Raw genomic sequence first — 26045 nt, 5'->3', positions numbered from 1 at the left:
AAAAAAAAATTAACATTAAAAAAAAAAAACAGTGGTGGGGCGCCTGGGTGGCCTAGTCGGTTAGGCATCCGACTTTCGCTTGGGTCATGATCTCGCGGTTCGTGGGTTCGAGCCCCGCGTCGGGCTCTGTGCTGACTGCCAGCTCAGAGCCTGGAGCCTTGTTTGAGAGTCTGTCACTCCCTCTCTCTCTGACCCTCCCCTGCTCATGCTGTCTCTCTTTCTCTCTCCTAGAAATAAATAAAACATTAAAAAAAAAAAAAACAGTGGACGTCCAGGTGGTTCAAGTCTACCAAACTGGCACCTCTCTACACAATCTCCAGATTCGGAGATTTTATCTCACGGAGGCCTTCAGTGATCAGGCATCCCTGCTCAGACTTCAGGACTTGGGAAGACAAGGACATCTTACAGTTCCTGACTCCCCCAATCAGACCAGACCAGATAGCCGCTCAGACCCTGAGCCCTCCTTTTCTCCTCTTGAGATAGTGGCAGACCCCTAAGCTGATTTGTGAGATAATTGCCATTGACCTCTCAGAAGGGACTCTCTGATTAAAATGTTTGGGGGGCACCTGGGTGACTCAGTTGGTTAAGTGTTCAACTTCGACTCAGGTCATGATCTCACAGTTCATGGGTTTGAGCCCCACGTTGGGCTCTGTGCTGACGGCTCAGAGCCTGGAGCCTGCTTCAGATTCTGCGTCCCCCTCTCTCTTTGCCCCTCCCCTGCCTCGGCTCTGTCTCTCAAAAATAAATAGACATTAAAAAAATGTTTGATACACTGCTGAGCTGAGCTCATTCAGCGAGTTGAGGTGACTCAACAAATCAGGCATCGAGAGGGATTCTCTTATGCCCTTTCCCACAGAAGGAACGCGAAGAGATTAGGTGAGAGGTCCTAGCAAAGTCACCCAATTTGTTACCCAAAACTGGGCTCTCTTTTTTGTGGGTTTTGAGCCAAAATACACAACCAAGCCAAAGAATAGGAAAGGAAGGGATTTCTGTGCAAAAGTAAAAGGAGAACACTGAGGACATTTCCCAAAGCAGGGTCTGCAAGAACAACATTGGGAAAGTTTTAAAGTAAGGGCGCATACATATTCATGATGGGAAAACAGCAGAGACTGAGGGCAAAAGTCATCTGAAGGTGACTGAGTCCAGGTCAAAGTCCAAAGGGCTGGCAAAAGTCAGCATCAGTTCTCTGGCTCCAATTGGTCCTGTATCTGAGTGCCCAGAAGGGTTTAGATCCTGCAAAGACAGCTGAAGAATGTGTGTCAGGTTAGTGTTCACTTTAGAATCAACACTGGGAATTTCATCACTGGTTACTATCCTGATGTGATTAGCTTATCTCCTAGCCTGGGTGTGGCTGTTACGGCATTCTTCAAGGGGATGGTGGAAGCCTAAAATGAATTTTTTTTAAAAAGTTTACTTATTGATTTGGGGGGGGGAGAGAGAGAGAGAGGGAGGGAGGGAGAGAGAGAGAGAGAGAGAGAGAGAGAGAGAGAATCCCAAGCAGGCTTGGTGGCTTGGTGCTGTCAGTGCAGAGCTCAACACAGCATAGAGCCCAATTTGGGGCTCGATCTCACAAACCCAGAGATTATGACCTGAGCCAAAATCAAGAGTCAGATGCTAAACCAACTGAGCCACCCAGGTGCCCCTTCTTTTTTTTTTTTTTTGTGAGTAGGTTTCATGCCCAGTGTCAGGCTTGAACTCATGACCCTGGGATCAAGAGTCACGTGCTCTACTGACTGAGTCAGCCAGACACCCCTAAAATGACTTCTTGTGTCAAGAAAGTTATGTCTATCTTTTCCTGGGGACCCCTAACTCTCTGCTTACAGGTAGTGAGGCTGAAAGTTCCAACCCTCTAATCACATTGTTGGTTCCTCTAGCAATCAGCCTCCATCCTTAGGGGCTTTCCAAAAGTTATTCCATTCACATAAACTCAGGCGTGGTTGAAAGGGGCTTATTATGATTAACAAGAGACCCTCAACTTATAGAAACAGTGGATGAAGACAAAATATGTATTTGTTATAAACCCCAATATCACAGTAAGCCATTTTATGCAATTTTAGATGTTTTAGTAGCCACATTTTAAATAGTAAAAAGAAGCAGGTGAACTTAACTTGCGCAATACATTTTATTTAACTCGCTTTATCCAAAATATTACCACTTTAACATATAGTCAATATAAAAACATTAATGAAATTGTTTACATTTTTTAAAGTTTATTTTTTAGTAATCTTTACACCCAACATGGGGCTCAAACTCAAAACCCCGAAATCGAGTCGTATATTCTTCCAATTGAGACAGCCAGGTATATATACATAATTTTTTCTGTACTAAGTCTACAGCACATCTCAATTGGCACTGGGCACCTTTCAGGGGCTCCATAGCCACAGGTGGCTGGTGGCTGCCTTACTGGAGGGAGAGCATAGGCTTCAAGCCTTCTCTGCTGTGGCTAAGGCCACCAGGCAACCTGTTTACTGCTGTGTCCTAGTGCCTGGCACATAATGAGGCCCAGTGATCTGCCATATGTGCGCTGGGATAAGCTCTCCTCTAAGTCTCCAGGGACAGTCCTGAAGGTTAAATAAAATGAATGTATGTTAGGCACCCTGCCTGCTCAGCGACTATTACTGTTCTTACTTCCTCAAAGTCAACCGAAGGGCAGCAGGCCCAAGTTTCCTCTCTTAAGAGCTCTGGTCTAAAATTACAAAACGCAGTGTGGGATTACAGCGCCGGCAAGGGCCTTGGGGTCAGGCTCTGGTGCAACAGACCAAAAAGCGGGAACCTCTAACCCAAGCCCTTGTTTTCTTGGCTTTTCGACAGCTCGAGGCCCCGCCCACCCCGCCCTGACGGGCGCCCGGCGGAACTACAGCCCCCATGATGCAGCTGGCGTCTCTAGGCTGACGTCATTGGCTTGGGACGCCCCGGCGGTAAACGATCCCGCTGAGACGCCTCTCCCGGCGCTCAGCCGGCAGACCCCCTGACCCGTAAGGGGTGATAGGGTCTACCCCCCTGAGCTCGGAGTCAACCGATTGATCAGGGTCAGGGCGGCAAATGTGCGGCGGCTAGTGACGTGAGCGTCCTCCCTCCCCCTCCCGCCTCTCTCCGGGGTGGCGCCGTCTGGTGACGTTGGGGGCATGATGGCTGCCGCGAGGCCGGGAAGGTGAAGGTGAGAGGGCGAGCGCGCCGGAGGGGTGGGGACCCGTCCGACCCAGTCCGGCGAGTGCGGAGCAGCCCGGCGGGGACCCGTGGGACGCTGGGGCCCCCGGAACTCGGTATCCGGGCAGGCGGGCGTCCCCACGCCCCGGCCTCACTGCGGGGCCTTACGCGGCCCTGCGAGGAGGGGGCGGGACGCGGGTGTCTGGACTGGGGGTGGGGTTCCTTGAGGTTCCTCGTCTCCCCCAGCCATCCCACCTCGGCGGCCCCATCCCACCGCAGCCCTTTCTTCGTTTCGTATCCAGTCTTCTATGTGTGCCAGCGTTTACTCCGCACAAGATAAGTGCCCACGTTCACCACCGTAGCGCCCTGCCCTCTCCCACTTTGGGCACTTCCTGCACTCAGGTGCAGTCACCTATTTTCTTGTTTGACTTCTCACCCGAAGGTAAGCTCCTTGAGGGCAGGTACTCTTTTACCCATCCCTAACTCTGGCACTTCGCATGTACACAGAAGGCACACAGAAGGTGCCGAATAATTAACCGTTTGGATGCATGAAGCCAAAACTGCCCGTCCTCTATTGTAATCCTTCATTGCCTTGTTCCTTTAATTTCTCCATGTTCTCTCATTTTCTCCTCCCAGAAAGGCCTCTGATTATCATCACCCTTCCCTCCCCGAAGGGTGGAGTAAGGCAGATCCACGAAGTTAAAAACAAGTGTGCTCTGGAGTCAGAGGGAGGTGGTATCTCAGTTCCTAGTTTGGCCACTTCCTGGCAGTCTAAACCTTTTAAGTACCCCAAGCCTCTGTTTGCCCCATAGAATTAAAATTAAGTGAGATATATTTTTACAGCATCTAGCACACATAGTTTTTCAGTAAGTTCTACTTCTGCTTCTCTTCCTCACCCCTACCTGCCCATCTCTAGTCCCCAGTTCCACGATCCTCAAGACCAATCCTTGTTCTGGTCTGCTACCTCCTCTCCTCTCACCTCTCTGGACGTGGACTTGTCTTTACCAGGGCTCCTGCTGCTCACCAGCACGTGTTTGTGCGTCCCCACACCTGTGCACACGTGTTGTGTTTTTCTCCACGGTACTTCCTCACATACCATCCCAGTACGGGGCAGTGACTAAGCTTCCCTCAGGGATGAGTTTGTTTGGCTTTAAACTTGATTAAACATGTTTTGCACACTTTTTTTCACTGCTTGTTGACACCTCCCTTTTCCTTTCCAATAAGTCGGAGTTGGTGGCGTCAACACCATCAGTGGCCAGGCCAGCCTCAACCTGAGACAGGACAGAGGAGACTTCAGATTCCTTTCGTCTTTTTTGGCCCCCGCCATGCCCATGATGCCCAGCCTGTGAAGGTCTCTCACCATCCAAAAAGTAAGTGGCGGCTGGGGCATGCAGCACCCTGGATCTGTGTTGAAGTTCTAGAAAGGGGTGTGTTCTGCTGGAGGTCCAGTGGTTGGGGCCGTCTTTGCCCAGAGCTGGAGTTTTCCAGTCTGTGTTGAAAAGAACCGTCCTTTCTCCTTCCATGGTGGATTTCACTGGTGGCAGAGAGAGCCAAGTTAAAGGTTGACAGTTCAGAAAGTGGCTGGAATCTTTGGGCTCCCCGAGGAATTGGTCTCCATCTCCCTTGCTCTCTGCTATGCTGGCTCCTCCCTCCCCGTCTCTGCCCAGCAGAGACTGGCTCCTTATCACAGCTCTGGAGTCTGCTCTGCCCCCTTTACCCTGTATACTATTTTGTTTCAATTTCTCAGCCTCTCCTCTGTTGCAGTTGTGCCAGCAGACGATCCGTGGACCTATTTTATTTTCCCTCCTAGGAGGTGCTGTGCCTAAAACTGGGTAAGGAGGTGGTGTGGATTCAGGGACTGTGCTCGGTATCCAGACACGCCATGCAGTGAATTTTGCTACTGCTGTTTTCACATGCAAGACATCTAATACTAATAGCCTGGGTGGAGGCAAAGCTTTTTTTCAGTTTAGAATTGGGTCTGGCTCTGGTCTTAGGTTACTATCTGTTAACACTGTGTCCCTGGCACTTTTTGGGGGTCGGAGAGGGAAACTACCAGGATGAATGAGGCTTTCCCTCCTGTTCCTCAGGATTTTAAAAACCATTACATAGCAGAGCATTTTGTTTAGATATAGTTGTGAAATGCCGCATTAGATAAAATTAAACAAGTGTCTTTATAACCGGCCTTTCCCCCAAAGTCTTTGCTTTGGTCATGTGCTCTGATGGAGGCTGACTGTGGTATATTGTGTTTTAGAAATTTTTTCTACTGCGGCACCCTTTTCACACGGAGCATTGGGTGCACTCCATTTCTGTGGACCGCACTTTGGGAAATGCTGCCACGAACTTTCTGAAACACTGACTTGAAGAGCACTTCGCGGCTGTCACCGCAGCTTGAAGCATGCCACTTAATGTTCAGCTGGTATTAGAGCCACTCTAACCTAGCTATGCCCAGGGGACTGGACCTGCATGCCGGCAGTGAGCCCTGTGGTGAAGTAGGCACTATCAGGGCCTTCCAGAGGAGGGACAGGATCCCAGATGCTTCCTACCACTCGGCAAGGGTAGGAAGCCAGCCAGGCAAAGCCGCAAGACAGTGCCCCTCACCCCTCGCACCCGTTTTGGCTTGTTTGTGTGTGTTCTGTAACTTTGGTCTGTTTGTGCACGTCTGTATGTCTGGTTTTGCTCTTTGAAAGATCAGATCCTGGAGTCAGAAAGGTTTGTTCAACTGTCTTGCTTCCCTGAGCTGCAACCACTAAGAAACTGATGCTTAGCCAAAAGCCGCTTTTTAAGAAAAAAAGTAGATTTGTGTATTCTAGGGAAGGACGGTAAGAAGGCTCTCCCGCAGAGGGGCACTCACTAACTCATCCGTGTCTCTCACGGCTGTAGGAGACGGGGTGATTTACAAACCATGAGGTTGCATGTCCTTTTTGGAGATGTCTGGGAAGGGTTCGTGGAGGGGTGATGCTAGAGTTGGGTCTAGAAGGACAACAGGAGTGTGCCAAACGGGTGAAACAGAAAAGAGGATTCCAGGCTGGAAGCGGCATGTATAACACAGACAGGGAGCCTCACCTTGGGAGTAACTGAGCCAGAGAAATCAGAAATCAGGTTTGGACGGGTTGGGGGTAAGGATCTGTGAGAGCTGGGGTGGGCGGCTGCAGGCTGCGGAATGCTGAGAGCCGCTCAGGCCCTGGACTGGCAACTCCGAGCAGATCTCATAACCTTGAACCGGTGAGTTTTTACTGGAGTGCACGCCTTTGACTCTTACGCTTACCGAACACTAGCATTTTTGGTTTTGTATCTTCTGGGCGGCAAACAATGGCCAGAACTTGAAAGCACATGTTTCTAAGAGCCCCACTGATCCCAGGGAGCTTTCTGCCTGCAAGCAAGTCACTTCTGGGGGTGGGCCCTGCTGCCCCTCAACCCTGAGCAGACCTGTTTACTGGGTTCCCCGTGACGGTGGGGGAGCCATGGATGTGCTGGTGGAGTCGTCTCTGCCCTTCCCTGAAGGCTGGGTGTTGGAGGGGAGAGTTGCCCGATCTTGCTGGTGGAGTTTATTATGGTTGTTACTTTATAACACGTAAAATCACCTTTAAGTTTGTACTCTGTCATCCTGAACCTTCTCCATCTGCGTGGAGATGCTTGGCCTGCATGAAGGAATTCACGCTTGGCCTGCATGAAGGAATTCACGCTTGGCCTGCATGAAGGAATTCAAGCCTCTGAGGTTCAATAATTTGCTCAAGTTTACATGGCCCAGGGAGAGTACGAGTTGAACCCAGCCCTGGTTCCAGAATCTGTCCCCTACAGCTGTATCATGCCCCATGCAGACCCCTTTCTGTCTCCTTTTGATGCTTTTCTCTTTTTGCACTCACCCAACATTCTCCGAGGGTCTTAACCTGCTGGGCCACACGAAGCCTGATTTCAGTGCTGCTTCTGCTCGGGAGGAGTGCTTTCTTCCCGATTGATTCCCCTTCTGAGAGTTCTGTTCCCTCAAAATTCCGTGACACCTTGACCTCCGGGCTAAGAAAAGTGCACAGTTGTAGCGAGGAGGAAGGAAAGAATGGACATACAGTTACTTGTCTCTTCTCTCTCTCTAGGAATCATTAACAAAGTAATTTGTAAGTTTAAGCAAAACATGCGGGTTGGTGTTTTCCCTGTGAGTCTGCCTATCTGCCTGCCCACTCTTTGGGATGATTAGATCCTAAGAGCCAGTTTTCAGTCACTGTGCTTCCTCTGGATGTTCTTCCTGTTCCTCAGGGACCTGTTCAGTACCTCTGGCACGCGTGAGCCGCCTCGTTTCCCCGATGCAGCGAGTGCTGAGTGCTGGCTCCCGTGGAGAGCCGATGGTGCTGTGGTTAGGGTGGCCTGGGAGGGAGGACCAACAAGAATTTGTGGGGTGTTGGAGACGCAGAACTGGGCACACGCAGCTGTGTGGGGTTGGAGGGGCCTTTGTCCCCAGGCATCTAGGATCTGAGGGCTCTGCCGGGGAGAGGCAGCTCTGCGCACGGCGGGAACTCGGGGGCAGTACACTTACGGGACTGGACATTTCCAGCCGAATCTGGATGCCACCTGCTCTGCTCTATCTGCTGCTTTTGACTTTGAGCAAACATTTCTAGAACTTTGGGGCTAAGCGTCACGGCCCCTATTGTGTTATCGTTCTTTGGAAAACATAGGCTATAAAGATCAAGAGCAAGAGAACTACCTACCCCAAAACAGGCTGCTGATAAACAGGTATTAATAGTGTTATCACAGGAGGTGGATTGTAGACTTTCCCTCCTGTGCCCACATTTTCTACAGTTCGCACGCCCACTTGCAGTGAAGGAGACCAATAAGTGTCTTTAAATAAAGAGTAGAAGCAGACCTCTCTCGCTTGAGTACCACCCTTCCGCATCCACCCCCGACCACCACCAAAAATACAAACATAAAACCTGTTCAGAATTAGGGCCATTGTGACCTGGAGAGCAGAGTGGCCAGGGGCAGGTGGCAGGGGTCACTGACTTTGAGCATCACTTTGTTTTCACCACTTTCAGTCTTCAGTACTTTTTCTCAGGTGGGTGATATGTAGCAAAGAAGCGAGGTTTCTGTCACACTTTTCTGCCTGAGCCTGAGAGGAGGGCTTCGTGTGTCCCCTCGTGATCCTGGCCTGGCTCCCTGTGGTGGGGAAGGCTGGTGCTGCCGCTGTTCCACAGGCTAGGACCAGCCAGCGCACGGCCCAAGCCCAGGGCCCTGGCTGTAGCTGTCTGAGCGCCCATGCGTCCTCTGCAGTCCCTGTTTGCTCTTGAGGACACCAGTTCTTACCTTCCCGTCCCGGATCTAGTCCTGGAGGGCCCGTGTTCCTGATGGCCCCCAGAGCTGGTCCCCGGTCCCCCACTGCACCCCGCCACAGCCCCAGCAGAAGGTCCGAGCCGGGACTTCCTGGGTTCACTCACGTTGTCTTCTCTTGCAGCGCGATGTCCCTGCTTTTCTCTCGGTGCAACTCTATTGTCACAGTCAAGAAGGACAAGAGACACATGGCTGAGGTGAATGCTTCCCCACTCAAGCACTTTGTCACTGCCAAGAAGAAGATCAATGGCATTTTTGAGCAACTGGGGGCCTACATCCACGAGAGCGCCACCTTCCTTGAAGGTGAGCCAGGCAGCCTGCTCGGGCGGGCCCACACCTGTCAGTTTCCGTACGTAGGTGGGAGGATGGGGGGCGTGGAGCCTGGCTCCTGGCTCGTCCCCAGATAGGTGTCACCTTCAGCCGTGTTCTGCTTTGGGGATCATGTGGAATTGGGCTCCCGGGAGATCAGGCCAGGAAAATAAGGGACCTGTGACGTAAGAATTCTGTGTATCCTGTACCATCTAATCATGCGGGGAAGGTGAATCTCAGTCCCACGTAGAAGACAAGCAGATGGAGGTTTTGAGATTTGCTCAATACCTGGTAAGTTACATGGCAGGGCTCTGCCCGGTGTCTCTGACTCCTCAGCCCAGGTGTTTTCCTTGGTTCTGGCCGCCATGCGTACCTGCGCGGTGGGGGTATTGGCCGTCCCTGGCCAGGGTGTTCTTTCTCTGATATTTTTAGTCAGCAGGGCTATGGAAAGGAAACTTGCGTCACTGGCACCTTCTCCACTAGTTACTAATTTGAGCCCAGCCTCTAGTCCCTGCTCAGTCAGCAGAGGACGGGTACCCAGCGCTCCACTCGGTGGATTGCCAGCCCAGCCTCTGGTTTTCTGAGGCTCCCTCTCTAGAAGGTGTACGTTAGCTCTGGTATCTGGGTTTGTCCGTCAAGACCGAGTCTTTTCTGCCCTTGGTTTCCTTGTTTGTGAAAGAGGCACTCAAGCGAGACAAAGGTTGTTTTAAATTCTAGTCTGCAAAACCCTCCGTGTTCATGGAAATGGCCCAGGTACACGCTTCACCCTCTGCTTTCCAGCAGCGTGGCTTGGCTTCAGGTTGGTTTACGTGACAAGCTCCTTCTTAAGAAAGGGAATGTTTCCAGCGCTGTGGTGTGAATGTTTGCATTCCCCCCAGGTTCACATGTGGGAATCCTCAGACCCGGTGTGATGGGGTTCAGCGGTGGGGCCTGTGGGAGGTGATTAGGTCATGATGGGGGAGCACTCATGAAGGAGATTGGTGCCCTTCTGAGAGACCCCCAAAGCTCCCTGGCCCCCTTCTGCCATGTGAGGATACAGTAAAAAGCCTGTGACCCAGGAGAGGGCCCTCCCCCAACTGGGCCAGCGCCCCGATCTGAGCCTTCCAGTTCAGAACTGGGCACAGTACACTCCTGGTGTGGATGAGCCGCCTAGTCTGTGCGGTTTCATTGGAGCAGCCTGAGTAAACCAGGACTGGGAACGGACTCTGCTCGGTGCCTGGCGTGGTGCTTGATGCTGGAGGGGGTGGTCCCTATGTGCTTGTTAACGTGAAAATCCAAGTTGTCAAGTTAGAAGACTGGTGGCTAAAGTTACTCTAGTTCATGACCCATTTGTTCGGCAGTAACTCGGGGGCGCCTGGCTCTGCATGCAGATATGGGGCAGGAGCAGGCCACTCCTCCCAGAGCCCGGCTGACCATCTGGGATGCTCTGACTCACTCGCTCTGAGGGTGCCGGGGACAGACACGTGCCTCATGAAGGGGTCTGTGTGCAGGCTTTGGGAACGGCTGCTTGGATTCCTGTTCCTGTGAGGCTAGGTGGCTTCCTGTTGGTGGGCTGCAGGGGAAAGGGCTGGAGTGCTCCGGGTATGCGTTCGGGCCTGCCCTGGCTGGGGGCAGGGATGGGGGCCGCCTGGTCAGCCTTCTTGCTCTTTCTTTTCAATACGGCCACTTGCTTGAGAGCCCGACTCCTTCTAGGCTTGTTCCAGAAACCACGCCCATGTGCCCCTAAGAAGTAGGAGGGGGATGGGTCTGAAACTGGGGTGACCAGGGGACCTGGGAAGCCTTGGCGGTTTGGTCACTTGCGCTCATGGCATGCTGCAGGGGAGACTCACCCGGTGGTCTCTGAATGCCGCCTGTGGTCACGAGTGCCCTCGTCGGCCTGGCTGCCACAGCAGAAACACCACACGCTGGGTAGCTTAGAAACAGCAGGAGCTTACCTGTCATGGTTCTGGAGGCTGGCACGTCCGAAGTCCGTGCTCCAGCAGATCCGGTGTCTAGTGAGGGCCAGCTTCCTGGATTGCTGTCTTCCTGTGTAGCATCCCAGGAAGCACGTAGCAGGGGTGGGCTAGCTCTCTGGGTTTCTGATAATGGCACTAATCCCAGTCCCGTCACGTGGTGGGGCATAAACATTCAGTCCATTGCAGCGAGCGCGTGCTGAGGGGCCAGACGCCCGTGACTCTGGCCAGCGGACACGCTCTCCTGGTGCATGTACTAGATGGGATGCTCGTTTGCTCCCACTGGCCATCTGTTGCCTATCTGCTGATCAAAGCCACCAGGAAAAAGCAGTGCAGTGATCCCAGGACCTACTGGCTTAACACACGTGGTGCTCCTGCTGAGTGTGGGGACCGCGCAGTTAGGCTTTCACGTGGGGGATGAAGCAGGTGAGCTAGCTGGTCACACCATGGGGAGGTGGGTGCTAAGGCGGGAGAAGTACAGGGTGCTTTGGGAGCACAAACAAGGGGATCGGACTCAGGTTGGGGGGAGTTAGGGAAGGCTTCTGGGGCTGTGCAGTCCATGCTAGATGAGGCTAAGTGGGGGTGAGCCAGAACGCCCCAAGGCAGTGCATCTGTGCACCGGCTGGGTGAGCGGGAGGGGTGCACTGAGCCAAGCCCAGGGTAACCGGAGGCAGCATGGTGAGGATGGGGACGTGCCGTGTGGGATGGGGCTGGCGGGAGGCCCTGTTGGAGCACAAGGCAGGGTGGGGCAGGGAGGGCCTCGTGAAGGTGCATGGGGTCCCGTGCTGCCTGTGCCATCTATTGAGTGTGGGGCGGGTAAATGATGAGGGTGGGTGAGACCGTGTTTGGAAGGTGATCAGAGCAGTGCCTGGTGTGTAAGGAGCGCTGTGTTTGGTAAGTAAAACACCTGGACGTGACGGCAGCAAACGTTCTAGTGCTCGAATGGACATTGTTCGTTCATCCTTGCAACAGTCGCAGGAGGTGGGCACTGCCCTTCGTTGTGAGAGACGAGTCTGAGACCGGGCGGGGCTCCCTCGCCTGAGGCCACGCAGCTGGGAAGAGGTGGGGACACTACCTCCTGGCTCTGGAGCCCGGGCGTCTGCGCTGTGGCAGGGAGTCCGGCCTTCAGGGGTGGTGGCCGGGAGCTGCGGCTGTGGACTCGGTCTCCCGCGGACAGAGCGGTGACCCGTGTTCAATCTCCACCTGTAGACACCTACAGGAATGCAGAACTGGACCCCGTTACGACAGAGGAACAGGTTGTGGACGTCAAAGGCTACCTGTCCAAAGTGAGGGGCATCAGCGAGGTGCTGGCCCGGCGGCACATGAAAGTGGCTTTTTTCGGCAGGTGAGTCTGTGACGCCGTCACGCCTTCTTCCTGGCTGGGAGGGAGGGGGGCACATGTGTGGCCGCACAGCCTCTTCCTCCTATTAAATTTTTAATGGTGGCGAAATACACAGCATGAAAGTACTTGGTACGTTCACACTGTTGTGCGGTCACCACCATCCTTCTCTAGAACTTCTTCATCTTCCAAAACTGACACTCTATCCCTGTGAAACACTCGATTTTCTCCACCCTGCCCCCACCCTCCCACCCCAGCCTCTGACAGCCACCACTCTGCTTTCTGTCTCTGTGGATTTGACTCTTCAAGGAACCTCTGGTCAGTGGAATGTACAGCATTTGTCCTTGTGACTGACTCTTCCACTGGGCATCATGTCCTCACGCCTGTCTCTGGTGGTGGCTTCAGGCTGGCCTTCATTTTTTTTTTTTTTTTTAATTTTTTTTAAAAGTTTTTATTTATTTCTAGGAGAGTGAGAGAGACAGCGTGAGCAGGGGAGGGTCAGAGACAGCGTGAGCAGGGGAGGGTCAGAGAGAGAGGGAGTGACAGACTCTGAAACAGGCTCCAGGCTCCGAGCTGGCAGTCAGCACTGAGCCCGACGCGGGGCCCGAACCCACGAACCGCGAGATCATGACCTAAGCGAAAGTCGGACGCTTAACCGACTAAGCCACCCAGGTGCCCCTGGCCTTCCTTTTTAAGGCTGAATACTATGCCACCGTGTGTATACACCTCATCTTGTTTATCCGCTCATCCATAATGGGCACTTAGGTTGTTTTTCCTTCTCGACTGTTGTGAATAATGCCTTGTGAACGTGGGTGTACAAATATCTGTTCGAGACCTTCCAGTTTTTTGGGTACGTGCCCAGAAATAGAATTCCTAGATCATACGGTAGTTTCATTTTTAGTTTTTTGAGGAACCACCGTGTTGTTCTTAGCGACCGCACTGTGTTCCGCCCCAGTGGGAGTGCTCAGGGCTCCAGTCCCTGCGCTCCCTCCAGCTCGTGTTTTCTGTTTCTTCAATAATAGGCGTCCTGATGGGGGCGAGGCGGAACATCATTGTGGTCTTGATTTGCGTTCCTCTGTTAATTAGTGATGTTGAGCATCTTTTTGTGTGCTTGTCGGCCATTTGTGTATCTTCTTTGGAGAAATGTCTGCTCAAGTCCACTGCCCATTTTTCAGATGGGTTGTTTGTGGGTTTTTTGTTGACTTGTTGGAGTTCCGTGTATGTCCTGGATATTAACCGCTTACTGGATACATGATTTGTGGATGTGTGCTCCCACTCTGTAGGTTCCTTTTCACTCTGTTGATTGTGTCCTTTGATCCCCAGAAGTATTTCATTTGGATATAGTCCAGTTAGGTAAATTTATTCATACTTTTGTTGTCTAGACTTTCGGTGTCCTATCCAAGAAATGGCTAAATCCAGTGTCATGAGGCTTTTCCTCTGTTTTCTTCCAAGAGTTGTACAGTTTTAGCCATCAGATCTCCTCGTTACACTCTGAGGTCAAGTAGACGCTACAGGTCTGGAGTGGTTCCTGCACCACTGGGCAGCTCTCCGGTTCTCAGCAGACCCTGCGTGGCCTGCACAGTGAGCCCAGCTCTGACGCTGTCTTCCCAGAGGCAGCATCAGATCCTGCAGGTTAAGACCCAGTCCCCCGAGACGGGCCTCATTGCAGATGCCGTTTGCAAATCTGTGCTTCTGCCCCACTGGCCATAAAATGGAGGTTCCCATGACTCCTTCTCAAGTTTGGTTAATTTGCTGGAGCGGCTCACAGAGCCGGGGAAACAGTGACTTGACTTCCATTTACTGGTTTGGTGTAGAAGATACGGAAGAACCATCCGGTGCAGAGGTGCACAGGGCAAGGGCCAGAAGCACTGCCCTCCAGGCTTATGGACGCCTTCCTCAGCCCTGTAGCTCATCAAACCTCATTGTACAAGACTTTTTATGGAGTTTAATCCACAGCCCCTTCCTCTTTCCTGAAGTAGGCGGGTGGGGCTAAAAGTTCCAACCCTCTAATGATTGCTTGGTCTTTCTGGTGACCAGCCCATGTTGAGAGTATGTAGGGGCCCCAGCCTCAGTCCCTTCATTAGCATAGACAGGTGTCCTCAAAAGGGGCTCCTGTGAGTGACAAAAGACACTCTCATCACTCGGGAAATTCTAAGGGTTTTAGGAGTACCATGCCAGTTACTGGGGACAAAAACCAAATGTATTTCTTATATCACAGTACCTTTAAAAAGATTAGAATATGGGGGCGCCTGGGTGGCTCAGTCGGTTGAGCGCCCGACTTTGGCTCAGGTCATGATCTCACAGTTCGTGGGTTCAAGCCCCACATCGGGCTCTGTGCTGATAGCTAGCTCAGAGCCTGGAGTCTGCTTCGGATTCTGTGTCTCCCTCTCTCTGCTCATGCCGTCTCTATCTCTCTCTCAAAAATAAATAAAATATTAAAAAAAAAAAAGATTTGAATCTGTGGGGCACCTGGGTGGCTCAGTCGGTTAAGCATCTGACTTTTGGTTTCAGCTCAGGTCATGATCTCACAGTTCGTGAGTTCGATCTCCACATGGTCTGTACTGACAGTGCAGAGCCTGCTTGGGATTCTCTCTCTACTTTTTCTCTGCTTCTACCCTGCGAGCTCTCTCTCTCTCAAAATAAATAAATAATTTTTTTAAAAAACATTAGAATCTAATAAAGGGGAAAAAGACATGTGGACAGGTTGGATGCTATACACACAGCAATAATTTGAGGAATGGACACTCTGCCTTGAGTTCTGCCCCTAATGACCTATGACTTTGTTACCAAATCCCAAGTTTGGCTGCCTATCCCTCGAATGACCAATACTCAAGAGATGAGTGTCGAGGGGCACCTGGGTGGCTCATTCGGTTAAGCGTCTGACTCTTGGTTTCGGCTTAGGTCACAATCTCCCTCTTCCAGGGTTTGAGCCCCATGTTGGGCTCTGCACTGTCAATGTGGAGCCTGCTTGGGATTCTCTCCCTTTCTCTCAGCCTCTCTCTCAAAATAAATAAACTTAAAAAGGGAAAAGATAAGTATTGATAGGAAAGGAATATGAGCTTGATTTAGGAGGCTGGCTACAAGGTGGACTCTTGCCCAATAGCCAACTCCTCAGGTTCTGTGTAGCCATGAGGGTTTTAAAGGGACGAGGGTCATTCACCGAGGACCGCCATGAAGGGGTGCAGGGCCTATAACATTTTGGTTCTGTACAGATACGATGGCTCCCGTTGGCAGCTTTCAATGCTCGAGACTTTTGCAAGAGATCGAATTCCTGTTCTGTGACACATGAGGACTTTCTGTTCTCCTTCTAGAGAGGAATGTGAGATTTACAGATAACACAGGGAGGGTTCATAAATCAGTCACCTGCACTTAGGAATCCCTGTTCAAGATCACCATGCTAGTTATGAAGATCAGGGTGGCCCCAGCCTCAGGTGTGGCCCTCCACTCCTCAGGGCGGTCATTTCTCCATGTTCATCTCAGGGATGTGACCCTTGTTTCAGTGGCATGTAGGAGTGTGATAGGTCCTTTCCCAGGCGGTGGTGGTTATCAGCAGGGACTGATGGACAGGGCTTTGTGCGTGAGGAGGAACATGGTGGGAGAAGAGCGACAAAATAGGCCTTTTGTGGAAAGCCAGGGACATCGGGTCATTCAGCCACGGTCACTTAGATTGAGGAAGGCCACCCCGGGGGTGAGTCATTGGTTTCCCACAGAACAGTGGGGGTTCTCCTTCGGAGGTAGATGGGCGGCCTCTGTGGTGGCGCTGAGAGGCTCGTGGTCAGTGGCGGGCTTACTCGAAGGTGGTCAAGGTCTGCGTGCTGCCTCAGCGGGTAGTTTCCTGGTGATGAACCGGGGGCACATCAGGGGCACGGGCCCGAGGCGTTTGTCCGTCCATTTTCATAAACACAGAGTGCCCACCCCGCCTGTCTGCATACTGGTGCTGCCACAGAGACTCTGGGCTCCCAGGCTGACGGCTTCCACGTCGTGGAGGCTGGAAATGCAGGTGAGGATGGAGGCCTGACGGCCGGTTGTCCTCGCAGGACGAGCAATGGGAAGAGCACCGTGATCAATGCCATGCTCTGGGACAAAGTTCTGCCCTCGGGGATCGGCCACACCACCAACTGCTTCCTGCGGGTGGAGGGCACAGACGGTCACGAGGCCTTCCTCCTCACAGAGGGCTCGGAGGAGAAGAGGAGCGTCAAGGTGAGGGGGCGGCGGGGACTGTGCCAGGTGGGGTGTGCTGGCGGGTGGAGTCAGACGTCGGATGTGACTGGAGCATCAGCACCTCTACAGAGAGGGCGGTGCCCCTGCAGTGGGAAGTGGGCAGCCCCGTTGGAGCTGAGCGGTGGAGCTGGTTCGAGAGGCTCCGGGCAGGTCGGAAACCCAGAACGCCAGGAGTCCACAGGCTCCAGTGCCTGTGTGTTGCCAGGCGGCCAGCTGGCTTTTCTCCTCGCTCGGAAGAGTGCGTGCGCCTCGTTTTCTGAGCTGGTGCCACGGGGCGACTCCTGCACTTGCTCTGTGGTTCTGAATCAATAGCCAGTGGCTTGTCCGGTTTTATTTTTCTGAGAGCCGTTGGCATTCTTGTTTGGGGCCAGATGCTGCTGTCGGTTCTTGGAAAGCTTTTCAGTGCAGAATAGCTGCAGCTCTAGGATACCAGCCAAGAAAGAAGCCTTTGCAAGGAGTGAAGAATAGTTCTTTCTCATTGGCAACTCCCGGCTCTTGCCTTTTACGTGGGAAATGAAAGAAGGGGAAGCAGATCAGGCCGCAGCCCTGGGCCACTGTGCCCTGCGTGCCAGGCAGCCCGGGCAGCCTGCTGGCCAGCGTGTCCCCCTCAACTCTGATCTTTCTTGCTTTCTCTCTTTCCCTCCTCCCCCGTCAGACTGTGAACCAGTTGGCTCATGCCCTTCACCAGGACGAGCAGCTCCATGCTGGCAGCCTGGTGAGTGTGATGTGGCCCAACTCCAAGTGCCCGCTTCTGAAGGACGACCTCGTGCTGATGGACAGGTAAGAGGGAAAACATCCCCGCAGGAGGTCCCACCCGGGCGCTCTCCTTTCCTGCATCCTCCAGGCCAGGGTCCCATCGGCGTGTTCGTTGCTCTGCTAAGCGTGCGCGCTGCCTTTCCCACTGGCTCAGCCCGAGCCTCCTGCCTCCTGCATATCCCGGGGTCTGGCTGCTGTAGCCATTGGCATCAGTGGCCTGGAGATGTCCCAGTGACGGTCTGGGACAGACAGATGGGCGGGAGGCCCAAAAGTGAAGGAGGTTCTCAGCCGTAACCCGATGCTGGTGCGTGCAGTAGGGTTGGGAGCTTGTGGTGGTGGGTCCATGTGATATTTTATTTCTCTCGAAAGAACACTTCAGGGACAGGTGATAACTGTCCTGAGTATGGTACTGTAGTGCTTATTGGACTCACAGAAATATAAAATTTCACCTTAATTGCATATCTTCAAAGTGAAATTACAAATCATTAGTTAAAAATTTTTTAATGTTTACTTACTTTTGAGAGAGAGTGCAAGCCAGGGAGAGGCAGAGAGTGAGGGAGACACAGAATCTGAAGCAGGCTCCAGGCTCTGAGCTGTCCGCACTCACCAGCTGTGAGATCATGACCCTCTGAGCCAAAGCCGGATGCTTAACAGACTGAGCCACCCAGGTGCCCCACAAATCATTATTTTTAATTTTTTAATTTTATTTTCTTTCACTGTTTATTTTGAGAGAGAGCAGGAGAGGGGCAGAGAGAGGGGGAGAGAGAGAATCCCAAGCAGGCTCGTGCTGCCAGCGAGGGGCTCAGATTCCCGAACTGTGAGATCATGACCTGAGCTGAGATCAAGAGTCAAACGTTTAACCCACTGAGCCACCCACGTGCCCCAGATCGTTGTTTAAATAAAAGAGATACGTGGATGGAGCAAAACACACCTTTTAGACAGTCGGGAAAGATATGAAATGGAAAGTAACTATCCCTCCAGTGAAGGCCAGGCCCCATCTCTCTCCCATCTGTAACTGTCTCCTCCTCTGCCTGGCTGCCTCAGGTCTGTGCAGAGCAGGAAGACTAGGGCCCAAGGTCTGTGTGCCTGACCATACTCTACCCCATCACCTCTAGCCCTGGCATCGATGTCACCACGGAGCTGGACAGCTGGATTGACAAGTTTTGCCTGGACGCCGATGTGTTTGTGCTGGTGGCCAACTCGGAGTCCACCCTGATGCAGACGGTAGCCCCCGCACCTTTCCCCACACCCCTAGAGCCCAGCGGAGCCGGGGGGGGAGGGGGTGGTGGCTGACGACCTTGGCCAGCACCACCCCTCCTGTACTGAGGTCTTTTTCCCCGGCAGGAGAAGCAGTTCTTCCACAAGGTGAGCGAGCGCCTGTCCCGCCCGAACATCTTCATCCTGAACAACCGCTGGGACGCATCGGCCTCGGAGCCCGAGTACATGGAAGAGGTGGGTAGCTCTGGAGTCGTCGCTCTGGGGCTGTGTCCACTGGGCCCTCTTCGTGGGCTCTCCAGCCACACCGGGCCGGTGACTGACTTCTTCGCCAGAGATTTCCCAGGTGTTCTTGGGGTCACTGTGGTGTCTCCTGAGGGCTTTGAGAACACCCCCTTCGCTTCTCCCGCTCACTTCCCCTGCTCCCCCTACTCTTCAAAATGCTGTCATCCAGGCCTGAAGAGTGTCCCCACCACGTCAGCCGCACCTTTGTGTGGGCCCAGTGCTCACTTCAGCTCGTACAGTTACTCGTTATAGAGCAGACTCAGCTTTCAGATGTCCAGGAAAGAAACTTCAAGGAGGAGCAAAGGATAATTAATTCTTACTGACAGCCCCTCTGATTCTTTGTTTGCGTGAAAGGAAAGGAAAAGGAGTAACAGGCTGGTAACACGGGATGGTGAGGTGCGCGGTTGGCAGGCTGATGCTGGCCAGCGTGGCGGGCAAGCTCCTCGCCTGGGAGATGGATGTAACCGTTCTTGGAGGGAAGAAATCTGCTGACTCTGAGGAAAGCTCCTGCCAGTAGAAGCCGAGGCTTTCAGAGCTAGAAGGGATTTTCTGGTGGTGTCCACTGATTTTATAAACGAGGCCTGGAGAGTGGGGGGGCGGGTGGCGCTTAGCCTGGCAGGGCGGAGCCTGGGTTTAGGTTGCTTGGCCCCCAGGTTCCTTTCCTTCCGGGGCGTCACAGTGAGACGCTGTGTCGGCTTTATTTTGGCTTGTATGTGCATAAAATACTTGTGGCAGCCTGTGCTCCCAGACACCCCCCTGACGTCGGTTCTGGGGAACTTGGTGGCTAGAGAACAGCGGTGGTGGAAGATGATCCTCATGTGTGGAAGGTGTGTGTGTACCTGTGGAGTACTGAGCCCTGTGACTACATCGCCTGGTTTTTAGAAGAGAGGCAGCTTGGGGCTGTGGCCTCCATCGGGAGGGGGCCACTGGCACCCACCGGGTCACACCCACCCGTCTGTCTGTACTTCAGGTGCGGCGGCAGCACATGGAACGCTGTACCAGCTTCCTGGTGGATGAGCTGGGCGTGGTGGACCGAGGCCAGGCCGGAGACCGCATCTTTTTTGTGTCTGCCAAGGAGGTGCTTAACGCCAGGATCCAGAAGGCCCAGGGCATGCCTGAAGGAGGTGACGATGGGACAGACTCCCTTCTTCCTGAGGGTTGAGACCTCTGGCTTGTGCTAAGTCAGCCCGTAGAAAATAGTTCTGACAGTGAGGTGGTGAGAAGAGCCTTGAGTGAGCAGCTCTTTGCTTCTCAGCCAGTGTTTGAGGATTGGCTTTGGAGGATTTTACCATTTCCTTCTGGCTAACATGGTGTAATTCTCCTAGGGGGCGCTCTTGCAGAAGGCTTTCAAGTGAGGATGTTTGAGTTTCAAAATTTTGAAAGGAGATTTGAGGTAAGCGCTTTGATTCCAGTGTCTGATTGTTCTGTGTCTCCTCGGCACCCACCGGCCACGTCCCTGGCAGTGAACGCCAGAACCTGGCCCCGAGCTGGTGGACCCTGGTGGCCTCCGCCCCCCTCAGCACCTCCTGTCTTTCCAGGAGTGCATCTCCCAGTCTGCGGTGAAGACCAAGTTCGAGCAGCACACAGTCCGGGCCAAGCAGATTGCAGAAGCGGTGCGTCTCATCATGGACTCCCTGCACGTCGCGGCACAGGAGCAGCGGTAAGAGCCCCACACTGCGCACCCGCAGCGGGCGGCGCTGGGAAGCGGTCAGGGACCCTGGGACTTGCCGGCAGAGCTGAGTCTCTGGGTCGCCACCAGGACTAGTCAGACCCCCAGGGAGCAGCCTGGCGAGGATGGCTGCTGGGCGGGTATCTGGTCGTCCCGCGCGGTCTGGGTGGTGGTTCCTGAAAGTGTGGCCCCGCAAGCCCGTGTTGGAGGCCTCGGCCGGAGCCACACTGAGCATGGCAGCGTTTCCCAGGGCTTGAGGTGGGGCGCGTGGATTTGGCTCTTTAAAGATTTTATTTTATTCTCAGTAATCTCTACACCCACCATGGGGCTTGAGCTCAGTCTCCAAGAACAAGGGCGCATGCTCCACTGACAGCCAGCCAGGCCACTTATTTTATTTTATATTTTATTTTACTTTATTTTTTTTTGTTAAATAGTTTATAAAAATCTGGAACGCTTCACGATTTGCGTGTCATCCTTGCACAGGGGCCATGCTAATCTTCTTTGTATCATTCCAATTTTAGGTGCTTCTGAAGTGAGCACAAGGCCACATGTTTTAAAAATGATTTTTGTTTAAAATAGAATTTAAAATATGGGAAAATACAGAGAATAATGTAAAAATAAATTGCTTTCTTTAGTGTTCGCTCTATATTATCCTAAAGTTGAAATGAAAGAAAAACACCACATCAAATACCCTTTGATTCTTCAGCCCCTGCCCCACTGTCCCCCCGCCCACTCCTCAGGGACAGTCACAGCCATGAATCTGGTGTGCAGCCCCGTCATCTGTTTAGAAAGTGCTTATAATCATATAATCCTGAAGAACACGTGGTGTCGTGTGTATGTGCCTCACGCACGTGAACGTGGAATTGTGCTGAACGAGTTAGTGCACCCTGTGTTCCCTTCTACTTGGCATTGGTTTTGCCCTCGTCCCTTTTTGGTAACACAGAGCTGGTGTTTCTGTTAACTGCTGTACAGCATCCTATTGGGGATGTACCTCATTTTCCCATGGGTTGATTTTTATTGCTTATTTTTTGATATATATTTATTTTGAGAGAGCACGCACGCATACCTGTGTGAGCGGCAGAGGGGCAGAGGGGGAGAGAGAGAGAATCCCAAGCAGGCTCTGCGCTGCTCAGAGCCCTGACATGGGGCTCGATCTCACGATTCTGGAATCTTGGCCTGAGCTGAAACCAAGAGTTGGATGCTTAACCGACCGAGCTACTCAGATGTCCCAACCCATGGATTAATTTTTAGATTTCATCATTTTCTATTGCAAACCCTACTGTGGGGGGCACCAGCCCACATGTCCCCTGGTGCATGTTGTAAGAGCATGTCTAGGAGATTAACTCCTGACCGTTTCGTCTTAGGGTATGTGTGCGTTTTCAGTTTTACTCTGTTTTCCTCTGAAGCATCTGAATGTGCTCCCAGTTCCCCCAGCAGTGTGGCTGGGATTCTGCTTTCCCTGGGCCTCCCTGGCCCTTCAGACTTGGTGATTTTTGCCAGATTCCTGCCTGCATAGAGTAGTACCTCTTTTTAATTTCATTTTCTGATGACTTGTGAGGCTGAGCGTTTTCTTCCGAGTTAAGGAACAGAATGTGTTCTACCCACACCCCGCCCCCACAGCACCCTCCTGCCCCACCACCTCCTCTTCTAAGCTGGAAGCCCTAAGGGCACAAGGCTGGGGCCTAGGAACGGGGAGAGCGTGCTTCTGGGCACCACCTGACACTGCTGGGCCCCCAGCTGGGGCACACACAGGCTTCCTGGCTCCTTGGTTGGGTGGGGACCCACTCCTGAACCCAGCGTGCTTTCTCCCAGGGTCTACTGCCTGGAGATGAGGGAAGAGCGGCAAGAGCGGCTGAGGTTTATTGACAAGCAGCTGGAGCTCCTGGCGCAGGACTACAAGCTGCGGATTAAACAGATCACGGAGGAGGTGGAGAGGCAGGTAAGGCTCGTGGAGGAAGTGCTTCGGGAGATCTGGACCCCCCAGGAGCGTGCAGGGTTCTGGGAAGGTGAAAGAGCACACGTCCTCATCCTGGGGGCTCCTCAGCCTTCCAGAAGGAAGTTGTGGCCCTGACTGGAGCTGGCGCACGGCCTCCCCTGGGCTCCCTGGTTCCTTGTGTGACTCTGGGCAAATCCCTCTGCTCCCGGTCTCCCCTCCACATCTCACAGCAGCATTTGCTTGCCAGTCTAACGTCCCTCCTCCCTCAAAAGCTTTCCTGCTGCAGGTGAGCAGAGAAGCCCGCTGGCTTGCGGGGAGGCTCATGCGGCCTGTGAGGATTATGAGTTAGGCTCTCCTGGTGCTGCAGCAGGGAACCAGGTCCCCCTTGCCTTCCGCACTCAGCAGTACGCGTCCCTCTCCCGCAGGTGTCCACGGCCATGGCAGAGGAGATCAGGCGCCTCTCCGTGCTGGTGGACGAGTACCAGATGGATTTCCACCCTTCCCCAGTGGTCCTCAAGGTCTACAAGAATGTGAGTCGTTAAGCAGCAGGTGTTCTGCACAGGGACCCACTTTGATCCCTTTTGGCTGCTGGGTGGAATCAGGCTCTGCTGTCTGCGTCAGGGTCCCTGAGCCAGGGAGATAGGACCCAGGCTCTGCTCTGTGTTCCGCAGTCACCTGCCGGGTGCGGGCTGACCGGCCTCAGGCTTCCTTGTCCCTTGGCTCCCCAGAATGAACTGGTGACGGGGGCGCTGCCTTTCTGAACCTCTGCCTCCCGGTTGCAGGAATTGCACCGCCATATAGAGGAAGGACTGGGCCGGAATATGTCTGACCGCTGCTCCACGGCCATCACCAGCTCCCTGCAGACCATGCAGCAGGACATGATAGGTCAGTGGGGACTTGGGACTGGGGCGTTGGGCTGCCCACAGGTCCGCTTTGGGGGCCAGTCCACAGAAATCACGGCCTTTCCTTGTCTGTCACTCTCGACAAGTCCGTTCCGTGTCCTCAGATCCTTGGGGTATGTTGAGCATCCACTCCACACACAGACTCAGGGAGCCACCTTGGGTTACCCGAAGCATAAACGTCAGCAGGCTCGGTCCACACGCCCCTGGGGCGAGCTGGCCTGCCTCTCAGGGAGGGGCCCTTGCAATGCCACAGGCCACTCCTGCAGAGCCACCCATGTCCTCCATGGAGGCGGACACTGCCTCCATCCAAGGCTGGGCCCCGTGGTGGCACAGGGCTGAGCCAATGCGCTCTCCCCTCGTTTGTGTCCCTGACAGATGGTTTGAAACCCCTGCTTCCTGCGTCCGTGCGGAGTCAGGTAGACATGCTGGTGCCTCGGCAGTGCTTCTCCCTCAGCTACGATCTCAACTGTGACAAGCTGTGCGCGGACTTCCAGGAGGACATCGAGTTCCATTTTTCTCTTGGGTGGACCATGCTGGTGAATAGGTTCCTGGGCCCCAAGAATGGCCGCCGGGCCCTGATGGGCTACAGTGAGCAGGCAAGCAGCGTCCCTCATGCTGAAACCGTTTTCAGGGTGGGGACCCTGTGGTGCCAGCCTCGGCACGTGTGCTGCCACAGACCCCACCACGGTCCGGGTTTTGGCCACAAATCCATCTTGCCTTATCCTAGGTACCAATATTCGTGGAATTAGAACGTTAGCTGAATTTTTTTCTAACGTGTATCATATTATGCGTGTGACGATCAAATACAGATGATATAGTTTGTCCACATACCATCATTTTAACATTTAGATCTTTTAAAAATTTTATTTCTTTATTTTTATTTTGAGAGAGAGTGAGCGAATGTGTGTAAGTGGCAGGAGGGGCAGAGAGAGAGGGAGACATAGGATCTACAGCAGGCTCCAGGCTCTGAGCTGCCATCCTGACGCAGGGCTCGAACCCATGAACCGTGAGATCATGACCTGAGCTTAAGTCGGCCACTTAACTGACTGAGCCACCCAGGCACCCTTAAAATTTAGAATTTTAGGGGCGCCTGGGTGGCTCAGTCGGCTAAGGGTCCAGCTTTGGCTCAGGTCACGATCTCACGGTGTATGGGTTCGAGCCCTGCGTCGGCCTCTGTGCTGACAGCTCAGAGCCTGGAGCCTGTTTCGGATTCTGTGTCTCCCTCTCTCTCTGACCCTCCCCTGTTCACGCTGTGTCTCTCAGAAATAAATAAAAAAATTTTTAAAAATTTAGATTTTTAAACCACTCATGTCTGGACCACTCGAATTAACGTGTGGTTAATTCCCCCACTTTGGGGGAATTGTACGGAGGCATTTGGGGCCGGCCGCTGCTAGCATTCCGAGGGTCCCCACGGGGCTCACCTCGGGGCTGGCAGGCCTGTTACAGAGCTCCGGTCCTTCCTTGCCGTTCACAAAGCTTAATTTTCTTTTTGCCTTTTTGCAAACTGAAGAACTGCTCTGTGTCCCTGATCCGGGACTCCTGGTCCTGAGGTCACTGAGGGTTCTGTTGAGCAAGGGACCTGCCACATTCTTCTTACCCAGCCTGTCATGTCTCTTCAGGTGCAGCGCCCCATGCCCCTGACGCCAGCCAACCCCAGCATGCCGCCGCTGCCGCAGGGCTCGCTCACCCAGGAAGAGCTCATGGTGTCCATGGTCACCGGCCTGGCGTCCCTGACGTCCCGGACCTCCATGGGCATTCTCGTTGTTGGAGGCGTGGTCAGTACGCAGCCCTGCCCGGGAAGGAGGGCAGGGGGGTCGGGGCTGAGGGGCGCAGAGCCGGTGGGGGTCCCCGCATGGGCACAAGCAGCGTTTTCACGCCCACTGGCGACTCCTCACGGTGGTCTTGGAGCTGTGTAGCCTCAGCTGACTTGGCGTTTGGATGGCACCGCTCCCGTGTGACAGAGGAGGAAAGTCTGGTTGGCTCGCCAAAGAGAGTTAGGATCGGAACTCTGACCCAAAGGCCATGTTTGTCCCCAGCGGGGCCTGTACTGCATGATGGGCAGGGAAGGGACCCGAGAAGCTGACAAAGCCCAGTCCAGACAGGTGGGCGTGGCCAGGAGGTGAGGAAACCCAGAGCAAGACTGGCAAGGGTTTAAGACAGAGAGGCCAGGCCGGGCCTTGAACCCCGTCTGTGTCCTGGTTTTCTTGCCGTGTCCTCTCCACCCCAGAGCCTGAGACCGCAGGCTGCCTTCTTTGTAACCGGGCTACTCGCCACATCCTGAGCCGCGACGCGCTGCGGCCAGCATATTTACACCCGGAGTTTTCCTGGGAATGTGGCCTCGCTCCCTCTGCCATGGTCGTTTGATATGGCGGGGACAGAGGTGCTGGGGGCTGTGCTCTCAGCTCGGAAGGCTAGGGTGGCCGCCGCTGAGGCCCCCTGCGCTCCGTCTCCGCAGACGTGCGTGCCGGGTGGCTTTTTTCAGATGATGACCTGGCAGAGGGTCGTTAGCTGACGTGCTGGTACTTGATGGTCCTGGGACCCTTTCAAATAGTGCGTTTCACCCAGGCAGCCCTGTGACTTGGGTGGAGACCGTCACGCCTGTCTCTGTTGGGAGGAACCGGGGTAAAGAAACTTGCCCGGGTTTCAACCCGGAAGGCAGGCAGCACTGAAACCTAATGTCTGGCTCCGCGTCCAGTGCTCCTGGTAACCACAGCGCCGTGAGCTAAAGTATCATACACACCAGAGCAACAGAAGCCGCTCTCTGAAGAACGACGTGTGGAATTCTACTGTCGGTGTCCTCAGACTGGAGGGTCTCTTTAGAGCACGCCCGCTTTTGTCCTTAGGGATTCTGCATGTCTGGGTCTGTGCTCTGGTCCTGACACCCCTCCCCTCCCCCCTACCTCCCCTCCCCCCTACCTCCCCTCCCCTCCCCCCTACCTCCCCTGCCCCTACCTCCTCAACCCTCCCCCCTACCTCCCCTCCCCTCCCCCCTACCTCCCCT

The 26045-nt window shown here is 53.7% G+C and overlaps 1 protein-coding gene and 1 pseudogene across 2 annotated transcripts in view; one reads left to right on the top strand and one right to left on the bottom strand.

The window, feature by feature from the left end:
• Positions 1 to 3056: 3056 nt before the first annotated feature.
• MFN2 (mitofusin 2) overlaps positions 3057 to 26045 on the top strand; it is a 29331-nt gene continuing 6342 nt past the window's right edge. The window contains exons 1-16 of one of the 2 annotated variants that reach the window (XM_039224836.1): positions 3057 to 3157; positions 4372 to 4517; positions 8585 to 8763; positions 11931 to 12066; positions 16098 to 16260; positions 16937 to 17061; positions 18153 to 18261; positions 18382 to 18489; positions 19508 to 19661; positions 19863 to 19930; positions 20076 to 20197; positions 22019 to 22145; positions 22568 to 22672; positions 22925 to 23027; positions 23420 to 23640; positions 24664 to 24819. In XM_039224836.1, the coding sequence (XP_039080767.1) occupies positions 8589 to 8763; positions 11931 to 12066; positions 16098 to 16260; positions 16937 to 17061; positions 18153 to 18261; positions 18382 to 18489; positions 19508 to 19661; positions 19863 to 19930; positions 20076 to 20197; positions 22019 to 22145; positions 22568 to 22672; positions 22925 to 23027; positions 23420 to 23640; positions 24664 to 24819 (1872 nt within the window). In that variant the 5' untranslated portion in view covers positions 3057 to 3157; positions 4372 to 4517; positions 8585 to 8588. Of the gene's footprint in view, positions 3158 to 3456; positions 3590 to 4371; positions 4518 to 8584; positions 8764 to 11930; positions 12067 to 16097; positions 16261 to 16936; positions 17062 to 18152; positions 18262 to 18381; positions 18490 to 19507; positions 19662 to 19862; positions 19931 to 20075; positions 20198 to 22018; positions 22146 to 22567; positions 22673 to 22924; positions 23028 to 23419; positions 23641 to 24663; positions 24820 to 26045 lie in introns of those variants that run through there. The other variant, XM_039224837.1, reaches the window with a different exon arrangement.
• Positions 20646 to 20746, bottom strand: LOC120226660 (annotated as a pseudogene).

This window comes from Hyaena hyaena, unplaced genomic scaffold (assembly GCF_003009895.1).
Source record: "Hyaena hyaena isolate Hyena2069 unplaced genomic scaffold, ASM300989v1 scaffold_1785, whole genome shotgun sequence".
Classification (NCBI taxonomy): Eukaryota; Metazoa; Chordata; class Mammalia; order Carnivora; family Hyaenidae; genus Hyaena; species Hyaena hyaena.
The sequence above is the reverse complement of the archived record's forward strand: the minus strand, read 5'-3'. Positions and strand labels throughout refer to the sequence as shown.